This window comes from Bombus vosnesenskii, unplaced genomic scaffold (assembly GCF_011952255.1).
Source record: "Bombus vosnesenskii isolate JDL3184/JDL3185 unplaced genomic scaffold, Bvos_JDL3184-5_v1.1 scf7180000013273, whole genome shotgun sequence".
NCBI classification, from domain to species: domain Eukaryota; kingdom Metazoa; phylum Arthropoda; class Insecta; order Hymenoptera; family Apidae; genus Bombus; species Bombus vosnesenskii.
The window spans coordinates 72,015-84,921 of record NW_022882931.1 but is presented as its reverse complement, the minus strand read 5'-3'; the positions used below and the strand labels follow the sequence as shown (position 1 = coordinate 84,921).

General features: G+C 42.9%; 2 protein-coding genes across 6 annotated transcripts in view; one reads left to right on the top strand and one right to left on the bottom strand.

The window, feature by feature from the left end:
• LOC117231794 overlaps positions 1 to 12,907 on the top strand; it is a 70,100-nt gene that overhangs the window by 7,448 nt on the left and 49,745 nt on the right. For 3 of the 4 annotated variants that reach the window (XM_033490578.1, XM_033490577.1, XM_033490575.1), the window contains 2 exons: positions 5,330 to 6,497; positions 10,946 to 11,045. In XM_033490578.1, coding sequence (XP_033346469.1) covers positions 6,257 to 6,497; positions 10,946 to 11,045 — 341 coding nt within the window. In that variant the 5' untranslated portion in view covers positions 5,330 to 6,256. Of the gene's footprint in view, positions 1 to 2,185; positions 2,374 to 5,329; positions 6,498 to 10,945; positions 11,046 to 12,907 lie in introns of all 4 variants that reach the window. The other variant, XM_033490574.1, reaches the window with a different exon arrangement.
• On the bottom strand, positions 7,347 to 10,952 carry LOC117231795. 2 transcript variants are annotated; one of them, XM_033490580.1, is made up of 6 exons: positions 10,061 to 10,952; positions 9,062 to 9,400; positions 8,129 to 8,326; positions 7,992 to 8,070; positions 7,860 to 7,927; positions 7,347 to 7,739 (listed from the first exon to the last, which is right to left on the bottom strand). In XM_033490580.1, the coding sequence occupies exons 1-4, from the start codon at positions 10,439 to 10,441 to the stop codon at positions 8,020 to 8,022; spliced, it is 969 nt and encodes a 322-aa protein (XP_033346471.1). In that variant the 5' UTR covers positions 10,442 to 10,952; the 3' UTR covers positions 7,347 to 7,739; positions 7,860 to 7,927; positions 7,992 to 8,019. The 2 variants fall into 2 exon arrangements, with proteins under 2 accessions (XP_033346471.1, XP_033346470.1); XM_033490579.1 differs by lacking the exon at positions 9,062 to 9,400 and having other exon boundaries at positions 10,061 to 10,590; positions 10,661 to 10,952.

The following is a 12,907-nucleotide window of genomic DNA, read 5'->3' as shown; positions in this document are numbered from 1 at the left end:
TCGGAAGTTCTATTACCAGTCAGGAGAACGATCTTCGGTTTTTTTCGGTTATCTCTGGAACGATTTTTGGTTTTCATGGTAGAGAGAAACTGAATCAAAAGTAACGGTTACTTTGGGGAAGGTTCTATTACCAGTAAGGAACACAAAGAACAATTTTCGATCGTTTCGTGGTTTTTTAAACGATATTTGGCTTTCACGGAAGAAAGAGATTGAATTGAGAATAAGGATAAGGATAAAGATATTCCGATGAAAGTTCTATTATAAGCGAGGGACAGAGAGTATAATTTTTTATGTTTTCATTTACCGTAGGCGATTTTTTACTTTTCATAAAAGAAAAGGACAAGGTCGAAAATAATGCTTGTTTCAAATTCTATGGTACGCGAAACGAGGGACCGGTCAACCCTCGACGATCGTTCAACAAATTTCTCAGGCGTCCCTCCCTATGATAGTCCTGGTATCTCGAATATATAAATTTTCAGTTCGGTAAGCAGTTCGTTTGCCCTTTGACCAACCGCTTCCATGAATCACCATGTCGGCAGGATCCTGCGCCATGGGCGATGCAATGTTGCGAAACATTCTGCCGGAATATTACTCCGGAGAATTTTCCAGTGCCGTAAACGCGATTGTATCATTGATAACAGGCACGTCGGCGAACAGATATACGATCGACTTGGTTCACTAGAAATAAACGAAAACTTTGTGAGAAAGTTTCGCGAGTTTGACGTTTCCACGAAAACTGTGTGTTAAATATTAAGAAGTTGAAAATTTGTCCACCGGGAGCATCGGACTTTTATGAAACTACACTCTCGTCCAGAGATCTCAAGATACGTATGGAAATTTAAGTAAATTTGTATAGCTATATTTTAGAAAATTATCAGAACCTTCCAAAGTTACCGTATTATCTCATTCAAGTTGGAAAATTATTGGGTCGCGATATTATATTACCGTAACTCTTACAGATAGCCTATGTACAGCGACAAACATAATCGAACCAATTTTTGCTAGAAATTTTGTCACGAAGGGTTGTATATTGTATATATACATAGCATACAGATTATATGTATATTAAGTTCCTACACGTTGAGATTAAATTGAAATGCAGGATCAATTATTAGCAGACGGTGCCAAAGTTTCATTATTATTAGATAAAGGTGCACCACGGACATTCGCAAATTACGTGGCTGTAAATTGCCTTCATTTTCGGGTGCATTTTCAGGAGAGCGCGTCCTTATGCAGGCTTCAGAGTTTCCGCATCATTTACTTGGACAGAATAGGGGTTAGTTCAACCACAAGATAGAAGCTTGGGCTAGATGATGCGCCCTTTGTTCACCAGTGACTTTCTCGATCCGCTGGGATTCGGATTCCAGTTCGTCGTCGACTTTCTTTTCGGTTAATATCGGTCGAAGCGAATTATTCAGTCAGTAAAAACGATCGTTACATTGCCTTTTCAGATTTTCATGTTTCGAATAAAGTGCATTCGAAGTTTTATACTCCTCGAATCAAACGTGACGAATATGTTTCTTGGAAAAGAACCATATTACAGAGAGATACGTATTATAGGTAGAAAAAATGAATTCATTATTTTTCCAACAAAATGGCAAAAGTTTGTATTTTTCGTTTAACAGACTATTTATTTTAGCGTATTGAATAGTGCAGTATATAGAATATTATCAAGTAGGTTACAGAATTGATTAACTATGCTATAGCACAGAATCTGTATAGAATGCCAAATAGCCTAACGAAATTCATTATTCTGCTTTGCTTTTGATCGGTTGATCGGTTTCTATGAGCGCGAGCTTTTTACAAATGCATACGATTAAATAAGCATGCTTTGCCAGAAATTTATCGACTAGAGCCAGCTTTCATCTCGACCGTACAAGCGTGATTTTCATTGTACAAGGAGAGCGCATTGAGTCCGTTAAGTTAGTAATTAGGGCTATTAAACTGGCAAAGGTCGCGTAATTTAATTGATCATTCGTTATTTGGCGCGTAGCTTGTGTAGTAACACGATGGGCGATTGATCAAAAACTTGTCGGCTGATTAAACGTACCAACAATTTGATCGATCGCCAAGACGATAATTATAAAATCATCGAATTTTCTCTTTCCGAAAATTATCATTATCATATCATGCTATAACTCACAGATAAAATTCGCTTTACACCAAAGATTTTTTTCAATGATAGATTCACCGATCGGTGTCAGACAAGGAAATAGTTAATCGAGGCGAGTGCCGTTCTCCGTCCACTAACGAGCGTCGGCTGAAACTCGAGATGCAAAAGGAACTCCGGCAAAAGTTAATTATAAAGCGTGTTCCTGCCTCGGAGCAGTATCGAAGATCAAAGTCCAAAATGTTTCGCCATCTTCCTAGCGGGTAAGCTCGCGAAATTTATTCCACGCAATGGTCGATAGACTCGGAGTAAATTAACTAGCTGTGTAATGAACTAATAACGAGTCGACGACTTCTGGTGCCCTTAGAAATTCGTATTTACTTACCTAGACCTCTTAGGCCAAGCCGATCGGTATTTCAGCGCGGGCCGTTGAAACAGACAGTCACGAAAGTCGCTGCCATGGCGTCGATTAAACGAACCTAATGGAATTAATGCCGAGAAAGTTTCTTATTAACGCCGCAGATGCCGAAACTGCGTTTAGCTGGCGTAGCTGTTAGCAGCATGAGAGACCAAACGGGCGAGTTCGATTATGCAAATCGGCATCGCGATCTTGGGGAAGCCGCGTTACATAAGAATTACTAAACCGCCATAACAGCCAGATGTTCGTCGAACCGAGAGAACGAATCTCGAAGGCGGTTTGCCCGCCTGTTCGACCCTTGGTCCACTTACGAGCAACCACATCGCGAATCATCTTCTTCCCACACGGTAACCGAGTTAAGCTGATTTTCTCGGGAAGATGCACGACTCACCGAGTCTGACAGGCATTCCGGGAACACCGGCGGTGAATGTAAATTTTCATTAAAATCTCGGCTCACGGGCACCTACGTTTCTGCGGTTCCGCGATTTCACCGTTGATTGCGACAAGCTAGGCAACGTTCCCGTTGATTACGCGACTGCTGCTCGTCGGAAATTTTTGTTTCCTCTGTGCCGCGACAAAGAGAATATTTCGTTTTTCCTTCCATAAATTTGCACGTTGAATCCTCTTTACCCTCTAACGCTCCTCGATGAGCTAGTACGCTAGAGACTTTCCACGAACGTACTCTAGCTGAACGTAATTTGACTCGGTCATAGTTTGTACAAGGAGCTGTTACCTGGAAAATAATTTCCAGGCCGAAGACGTCACGTTCATCGGATATTCTTGGAAGTTTCCGCGCGTCTAGGTAAATGAGGGATGACGATAAAAGAGGTCGCGAAAATACACAGGGCGTCGCATAATCGCTGTTACTCCCCTGTTCTCGTTGAATCGACGGACGTTCATACCCAGAAGTTTGATATATTAGCCGTGGTCGGTGTTTCGGCTATTCATCGGAAAGATGAGAAAGAAAGCCACGCGCGTATGACGGTAACTTTGCTGGAAAGTCGACGGAATCGCTTTTCAATTCGATTAATAATCTCGTCTGTGTTGCTTGTTACGTTACGTTGTTAAGCTTGAACTCGAGTTCGTTATACGATGTCAACCGAACTGGCGGGCGGTTGTATCCTGCGACGACGCCTCCGAGCTCGCAGGAGTGTCCTCGAGGCAACCGCACTGCAGTTGCAATTTCAATGCGCCGTGCCAATTAATGCGAAGTCGTGTTCGAACTACCGATGGCTCGTGTTAACGATGCTTCGCCACGGACATAGAGTGCCAATTATCGATATTAAATATCCAATGAAATTGTACGTCGAGGGTTTTCCTTTCGTTCTCCAACTTCTATTAGTCGAAGAAAGTCCAATTTCTGCCAATTTTCCGTAGCAACTGCGCTTTTTTTTCACGGTTCCGGAAACGATCGGTGATTTTAGTGAAAATTTGGTGAAAATTGCGCGAAACGTCCACGAAATGAGAACGGTGGGAAAACGAAGGTTTGTTGAAAATTGGAAAACAGAGGGTCACCGAAGTTGGTTACGGTGACCGAAATTCAAGCTTGGCCGAGAACGCGCGTGCATACGTTCATTACGAACTTACGCTTATGAATAATTACTGCATGCCCGGAAAACTGTTAGCGGAACAATGCAGCGCTAACTATCGGCCAAGTTTAATTATCGGGTATGCTCGCGTTGCGAAAAGCTATTGTGATTATAGGACGATATATTTCAAAATCGTCTATCCCTAGCTGCTTTGAATTCGAAATTGATTTATTACTAATCAGCGTGGTCAGCGGAAAATCAGGCTCGTCCTGCGTGTGTTCCTCGCGCGATTCTTCCTCACACGATACACCACGATTACTCTCGTTCAAAATATTTCGTAGATGCTTACGTAGAGAACTTATAAGATGAATTGAAAGCGGGAAAGAAGCCTAGGGGAAGCTGAGAGATATGGTCACGAGGACAAAGACAGATTTGAGAGGGTGAATAGAAGTGGGCCGAGATGAAGAGTGCCGGAAGCTTCGAAATTTATCGACGGGGTTCAGAAGCTGGCGTGGGAGTGGAATATGACAGTCGTGTGTTTCATATGTATTACAGAATTTCATTCATGGAATTTATTCGATACGAAGAGTACACGGGGAAAACATAAGTTATACATTTCGCTCTTAACAGGAAAGGAATTTTATAATTTGGAACACCGAATCGATCCCATTTAAACGAAATTCACGTTCTACTTGATCTTAGGATTAAATATTTTTTTTCAAACTTGCTCGATCTATTGTTTCCTTTTAAAAGTCTTGTAATTTTAAACCTAAGAGTTTATTTCCTGTTTCAACTATACACAGGCTTATCATACAGCGCCCATGCGATTTTCATAGTTATCGTTACATAATGCAACGACTGTTGCAAAGAAAAAAGCATGGTAATGGCGTTGGTAATGACGCAGAGCAGCTAGAAACGGTGTCTCGATGGTACTTTATGGACGATAAAAGGAGGATGGAGGCGACACAGAAACACTAGAGATGATGAACCGACGTGAAATGACCTTGAAAAAGATTTCTCTCGAGCATGGCGCATTTAACGACGGTAATGACCGAGCAAGTCGCCGCGACGGAGGCGCGTAAACCGTAAACCGTAAGTCGAGACGGTCTCGGGAATCGCGCGACGGATTGTACGGTTCCTTCGAAACGCGCCCTTTAACGCCCCTCCCCCTAACTGCTACGAGAGTAATCTTACAACGGTCGATGAATTCCCCCGCAGGAAATGAAATTACACGGGCAATCCACTACAAGGACTTCCTTTTTTCTGTTTCAGAAGCCGGTTCTCTCGGGAGGAAAGCAGCGCGAGAATGAGCGACACTCGGTTGGCTGCTAACAAATACCAACAAAATCGTCTTCTACACCGGTGAAATTGAACCGTGGAACGATCGTCTGCTGACTTCACGAAGAGAGAAACATAGAGGGAAACATAGACAAGGAGCAAATAAGTTTCTCATTCCCGTTGCCAGGATTTCTTCCTTTGGTCGGCTTTAATCCACTCGCGAAAGCCAGTCAAGGGGTGAGAAATCACCGACAGGTCGGCTAAAAATTGCGAAGATTTCCTTCGTTCTCGTACAATAACTATTTACGATCGTTGTCCTGATAGATCTGAACGAACAGGGACATTCCATACGTTATCGGTGTACCGTAGAAATTGGTAGATCGTATCGTAGAAGCTCGTTAATTCAAGTTGTTTGTACGTGTACCGAGGTGTGAACGATCGTTGGTTAATTGGTTGGTAGAACGTCGGTGAATCCAATTAGCTGGTAGTCTTGAAGGAGTTCAGGCTGAATGACACTGGTCGAGCTATAATTGTGTTCGGATCGCGTATTTCGGTTTCGCCTATCAACCGGTGGAAGAGATGCAAAGCACGGAAGTCCGGATTCGCGTGGCAAGAAACTCGATTTCAGGTCCGTCGACTCGGTCTGAGTTCGTTTGCATCCCTGAACTCGAAGAGGTTGTCGTGCGGCGAACCGATCTAATCAGCGTAGCTTAAATCTAAATTGAATAGTAATTGCAAATTGGATGCTGGATCGCGTCCATCGGACGACAAACCGTCTCGACCGATCGATCGAACCGATGACCTCGTGTTAGCGCCGTTCGGTAAGCCTTGGAATAATAACTGCGTTGCGGTTATACTCGACTCGTAAATTTTCGAGAGAAGCGATATGCGAGCATAGGGTTGGACATTCACGGTAGAACAATGACGAGTGAACTGAACGCGACGGAGGTTGAGACCTCGACGGGCACGATGAATCTCGTATCAACGATATCCTCGTCGCCACCTAGCGTGGTCGCAGCCGCGATTAGCGCTAGCACAGCAATTCCGACTAATCCGTCCACGACAGTAACGGGTGGAGCTGCGGTCACCAGTACCGCTAAACCCGACCATCACATCTACAACGCGACCGGCTACCTCATGGAACACGACGAGCTCGATCACAGTAAGTAATAAGAGCCTGTGAATACGGTTAATGCGCGTTATACCGGTCAAAGCCGAACCTAATGGGACTGCATTACGCCGCTCTCGGCCGGAAACGCCACTTACCAATCGCCTCGACTATTTCTCCTTGCGCCGTTAACCTTGTCCGCCTTTGCCTCTCTCTCTCTCTCTCTCTCTTACCCCTTTTCCTTGCTCGTCCTTTCCGCTTGGCGAACGATGGAATTCGCTTTGATGTCCCTTCCATGATAAAAATCGTATTTCGTGTTGCAGCTGCTAGATCACGAAAAGCCACGTGTTAACAGGATTCGCGAAGTTCGATCAGTCTTCGTTTAGCGCAACCAGGTGCGCTTTGCAAACGATCTCGACATTTGTTAGCGGCGTACCACAGTTTCAAATGAATTAGACATGTTCCGCGTTAAATGTCGCCGAGAGTGTTCAACTGTTCCGACAATTATTTCATTCGAAACGCGCCGAGAGACAGGGCAGGTAGTCGCGAGTCGTTCAGTCATTGCGTTGGGAGGTCTTTCGACCAAGCACACTCGAATCCTGTTTCATCGGGTATCAAGGGGATTTTGAGAATTGGTCTAAATGTTGGCCGTTCGTTCTAGGTCCTCTCGACTGCTCGTTAGACTATCCACAGACCTCCGGGTTTTCCAGTGTTCCTTTTGCCTCGCGGTGCGCAAAATAGTTTCCAGCGAAGCTTAATCCTGCTAGCCCTCTGGATTTATTACCATGCCGCTCACCAACTTGTTTTTTCATGAAAAATTGCTGCGAATTGCTGGCGAGAATTTCCACTTGTAAAGTCGAAGGCTCGAGTTGTTGGAAGTACGTCGATTTTTTTGAGGTCGCGTTATAAAACTTGAAGATTCCGAACGGAACTCTTTTCATCGAGTAATCGATCTCGAAGCCAAGCCAACGCGTCGATTCGTTGTCGACGGTGAATGAGATTCGATACAACCTTTGATAATCCCTTAATCGATGATTCGCTTTGAGGATTAACGCGACTTCGTCTGATCGCGTTTCGGTTTAGTAGCAATAACGGCAGGAACGTGAACTTTTTGCGAGAGGGGGTTCGATCAAAGGATAACCTGTTATCAGGGACAGGCTGTGTGGCACGCATCCTCCGTTTTGCCAGAGCAAATCTTGCCATCTTCGTCCTTGTCCGACCGGCCGACTGCGACACTCGCTGAATACTAATCATAACGCTGCGGTCTACCAAAGTCGGATCGATACCATCCGCGCGCTAGAATCATGATATACGACGAAATTCAGTCTCCGATTGAAGCTTTTTGTCGTTAGATATTCATGCTCCCCGCGAGCTACTCATGCCACCAGGATTTTTTGTAATATTTATGAGAGTTACCTGCTATGCATGAACGGAGGGAGGTGGCGATCGAAAGTTGGATTTCTTCAATACGTTCCGTGCTGGATCTGAAACAATGTGCCAGGCATTTTTAACTCGATAGCTCTTCAGATGTTTAAGTTGTAAATTTACCTTGCTTTGGATCTTGGAATACGTTTTATCACAAATCGTAGGACGATTCGCGTAAACGAGTCCTTTTCGGGGAATTGTTCTGTAAAACGAGAGAGTTTTTAATTACTTCCAGTTTCTATAGCCGGTGATTTGATTACCTTTGATTTTATCAGCATATTCTCCAAGATTTGTTGAATTTCTGCTTGCGCTTTGAGCGCATACGGTTTATCCAACTTCCTGAGACAACGTGTCACAGTCATCGAGAAAGTTTCCAACTGATCCGAGTCAGTGTCGCAAGTATCGTCACTCGATGCTGTGCTATGTAATCCGCAGATTGTAAATTCGTGACACTTTACCTATTTCAATAACGAGTTTTCTGTATTTGTGTAGAACTTCGAGAGCAATTAAACCTTGCTTTTTATGAGTAACGCAAGTCGATAAGATAATTAGTTTAATTTTCATTACACTAGCAATCAATTCAGATCTCTGCGCATTAAATTGTAAGTAGAAGGATTAATTTCTTATTTCTGTGGAAATATTGGATTACAGGCAGGTGTGTTTATTCGTTAAATATAAAACAAGATAAACAGAATAATATTTACTAATAAATAGAAATAAAACAAAAATGATCATTTTCAGCATTCTCCCTCTCTGTCTCCCTCTATCTCTCTCTTTGAATTCTTGCTGTTCTTTAAATTTTTCAGCGATTCGCTCGAGACTCTTCCGCTTCTTAGTCAAATTGCATTTTTAAACATACCGCTACACTGTAGACGTTTATGCAAATTTATATTTTTATCAGATAGAAAAAAAGAAATAGAATTAAAAAGTTGTTTGTTTCGCCGTTTAAATATTAAATGTTAAAATCTGCCTATCAGAGTACATCTTCTAAAAATTCGATTTATATTTAAAATATTTATATATAAATATCCATGGTACATCCTCGATACCTTTCATAATATTTGACGAATAAAACAAACGTTTGTTCGCATACATTTTTTCTCGATTGCATTTACCTCAAAATATGAACTTGCATAAACTTCTACGACCTGTTTCTTATCTAAATAAATTCACACTTTGTATTATCGATCAACCTCTCGCGTGTCCCTTAATTCGTTCTCAGCCATATCTCCATGATGTTCCAAGTTCTCGCAGCAGGAAGTGCATCTACTGATCCTTGTGCAGATTGCGCGGGAAGGAAATCTTTCCAGTTGCTTTTTAGTATAGGAAATTCGGCTGCAGGAGCGAGGGCAAGTTCGAGGGCGAGTCTTGACCTCTGGCAAAGAGACGGCAGGGGAACTAATCGAATTCAGAGTAGGGATAGTTCGTTGTGTGCTAGACGGTAAGAAATGTCGAATACGAGTATTTCTACTCGATATCAGGCATCGGAAGCAACTGCAGTTCTCATTCTTGGCAAAAGTTTCGTCTACGTTCTGTGGAAATCCGACGACGAATCGTTTCATCGGGGGAAAATAATAGCGCAAATATTGCACGGAATAGGAAAACTATCTCTAAATATTTATAACCGTCGACTTATATCTTGCACTTGTGCACGAGGCTCCGCGACAAGAATCCTCGTATATAGCCATTTCAGAGATCGTATTTTACTTTAAAAAATTCTCTTATTCTCCGCGCCCGTCGACATTTTTCTACGAGAGTCTGTTGGACGATATTACCCGAGACTTTCGTTAAATTCGTACACGTACACTCCTGTTGGTCGCGAAAGATTACTAGCAAATTATCAAAATGTTTAAAGATCAGTATTTTACAATAAATTTTTCTACTACAGGCGAGTACAATCGAGTACACAGATCGCGAGACATTAATATTCTTCATGCACAACGCTTCTATAGAATACAACTTAATTTATTCGTCTGAACGTAATCCATCTCGGCTTATCGGAACTTTCCGTTAGAACCAGTGGATGCATCAGCTCTATCTATCGACCGCGCCATTGTAATCGGAGGATTAAAAACGTTACACGGCATACGTCTGGATGCGGAGCCCCGTAACAAGAAACTACATCAAAGTTATTGGTAAAACCGTCGAGCCACTGTTCATGCTAATGGGGTAACGAGTTCATCGATACGAACATGCAACTCCACTGCCTCGTCGTAATCCAGGTACGGGTAGAGAAATTGATGCAAATTGTAGAACCATGGTAGCGAGATCTCGTAACAATGGCCGTACGACTTGGCCCCCAGCAACCTTTTTAGTTCGTTCACGTAGAGGCGGCGCATCTCGCGAATCTTCAAGACTATCTCGACGAAAGTCACCCCCGGCAACTCCATGGCTCGATGAATGCGACTATAAGCACGATGTCTGTACTCGCTGTCCAAATAACCCCGCGTGTCTTTCTTCCACAGACACGGTGACTTTCTGTAAAGCGACGCCAGCTTTCGGAAATAGCAATTCATCCATTTCTCGTGTTCGACGATCCTCCGTGATGATCTTCTCGCCGAACGCTCGCTCATTGTATGTAGCAGTTTCGACGCTGTCCGCTTATCATAACTTTTAGGGTCAATGGAAGCGAGATGGACGATAGGCTTATCTCTCTGGGATGCATCGTTGACGTTGCAGTTTGGGTTAGGTTGGTGAATAGATTAGGAATTAAGGTTGTAACCTTAAAGTTCATTTTACTTTGATGAATTTTAATGGAAAAGCTAATCAGTTAGAACGGCGGGCAAACTTACTCATCGATTAGATTACATAGACGTCATCTTGTAGCTCTCTCGGGACATTCTCCGTCGTAATTAGGGGAATATACGCGCTACGCGCACTGTTAGGAAACTCGTACATCCGTCCATTTCTCTCGTTTCGTATGCTTCGTATATTTTAATTGGCGAAGTCGCAGTGGCCATGACCGAAATGTACGATACGAATACCCGGCGTATCGGTTAAATCGAATTACTTAATTTTTACGACCGATTAAAACACCATGATTTCACGTACTATCCTAACGAATATAATTGTTCCAGGTATACTCGCTGGCTTTTCAGATATACAGACAGTTTTTCTAGCGTGTATTTCGACGTTGCTGCCGTTGATCGTCGCGCTGGGAATCGCCTTCGGCGTCAGGTAAGAGAAACATGGTTGTCTCGCAACGTATGCTTAGGAAAGTGCGGCAAACTTTTGCCCCGTTCCTTTAACCATACTTTCCTATCTTATCGTCGGAAATTTTATATCGCGCAAACAGCTGTACTCGTGTACTCTTGAAAGGAGAGAAAGGTGAGAATTTTCGATACGTTACAGTGTTGCATTTTATTCATCGGTGGAATAGTTTTAAAAGCACCGAAGATTATCTTAATTGAGTACGCTCTGTCACGAGGACAGGTGAAACACGCTCTCTATATTTAAATATTCTTTCGTACGTTCCAATTTTGAAAAGGCGGACACCTGCGCAACAATACGCTTTGTGCAATTTCTTCGTCTCTAAATTCGCAACGCAGTCGGCTCGTAGCATCGCGTGCACGCGAAATCGCGTTAAGGGACAGAGGCGAGATCCGCGTCTAACCGCACAAAGAGCAGCGCAGAAAAACCGTTAAGTCAGCGAATAAGTTAACGGTACAGCGTCAGTCGCGTTATAACTGCGAACAAGACGACTCTGCTCGTGGCTATACCGCGAAAGCGAAAGCCTCCACGTTGATTAATGGGGCAATTAAAGACAAAGCCGATGTGCGCGTCACACGCGACTCGATCACTGTCGAACCATTGCTACTATCACACCTACCTCCGTAGGAAATTCACGGGCTGATCGATTGTCGCCTTGGCTGCCACGTAATCTCTAATCCCTTACGATGTATCGACATCTAAGCCCACGCGATTCTTGCACCCCATTTACAACGCGTCGGCGATAACGTTCGGGCAAAGTCAACGAAGGCTATCGTTTCCATCGAGGTAACATAAACCGCGAAAAGATACGTTCCTCGAGCTTGGTCCCAACTTTTTAAAATACTCCGCGTAAGAGATTGTATTGTCAACGTGGACTTTCAGCGTTTTAGCTGATAATATTTTACTCCGCTCTCGGTGGAATCGTCGCGTAGACTATACGCGAATAGAATAGCGCTAGTTTCACCGGATCTCTTGATCCCGAAAAATTAACTCCGGCCTACGTCGTGACTGTGTTAACGCCATCCTTGCAATAAAAACCGATTTCACGGATCTGTCTGGGTGCAGGAACTCGCAAATTTTTGTCGTAGCCAAGGGAGGAAACAATAATCCTGCGTTATTGCTGAAATTACGACCACGAGCGGAGGATTATGCCCGGTCTATTCAGTAGAACGAGAACAATTTATTCGACAGTTGTTCAACTGCTCGTAGATGTATTCAAATTATTTTCGAAGCTCGTGCAACCAGGTCTTGTTTCAATGGAAATTGTATTATACTATAATGGCACGATTCCGAGATTTCCTGTCGAAATAATTGCCATTACGTTCTATGCAAATAAACCAGAGGGACTAAAACGTACGAATGCGGTTCAAACGCGGGAAAATGATTATTAATTAAAATCAATGTTTATCACTGATTCATCGAAAGTCGTCGAACTGTTCGAAAGGGCTGTTTCATTGCTAAGTATTGTAACTTTTTCGTTGCACCACGTAGTTCATACGTTATTCGCGAAGATACGTCCATTGCTACTCGAAAATTCTCTGATCGTTTCGTTTCTTTTTTTTAACTGAACCTTTCGCAAATATTAGGTCAATTGATTTTTGCGTGATTCTGATTTTTTTTTAAATTTATTTTAATTTAATACGGTCGAAACAATGCCCTTTTAAAAATATTTGACCGCAACCCTTTGCACTCGAAGCTCTTTTTAGTATATTGTTTTTTGGATTTACACTTTGATTTTAGTTGATGTTTTACCGGGAATTCAATTACTGACTGGCGATTGTATTTTTTTTTTTAGTTTATTCTCTATTTTATGAAAAAATGTGCTCTGC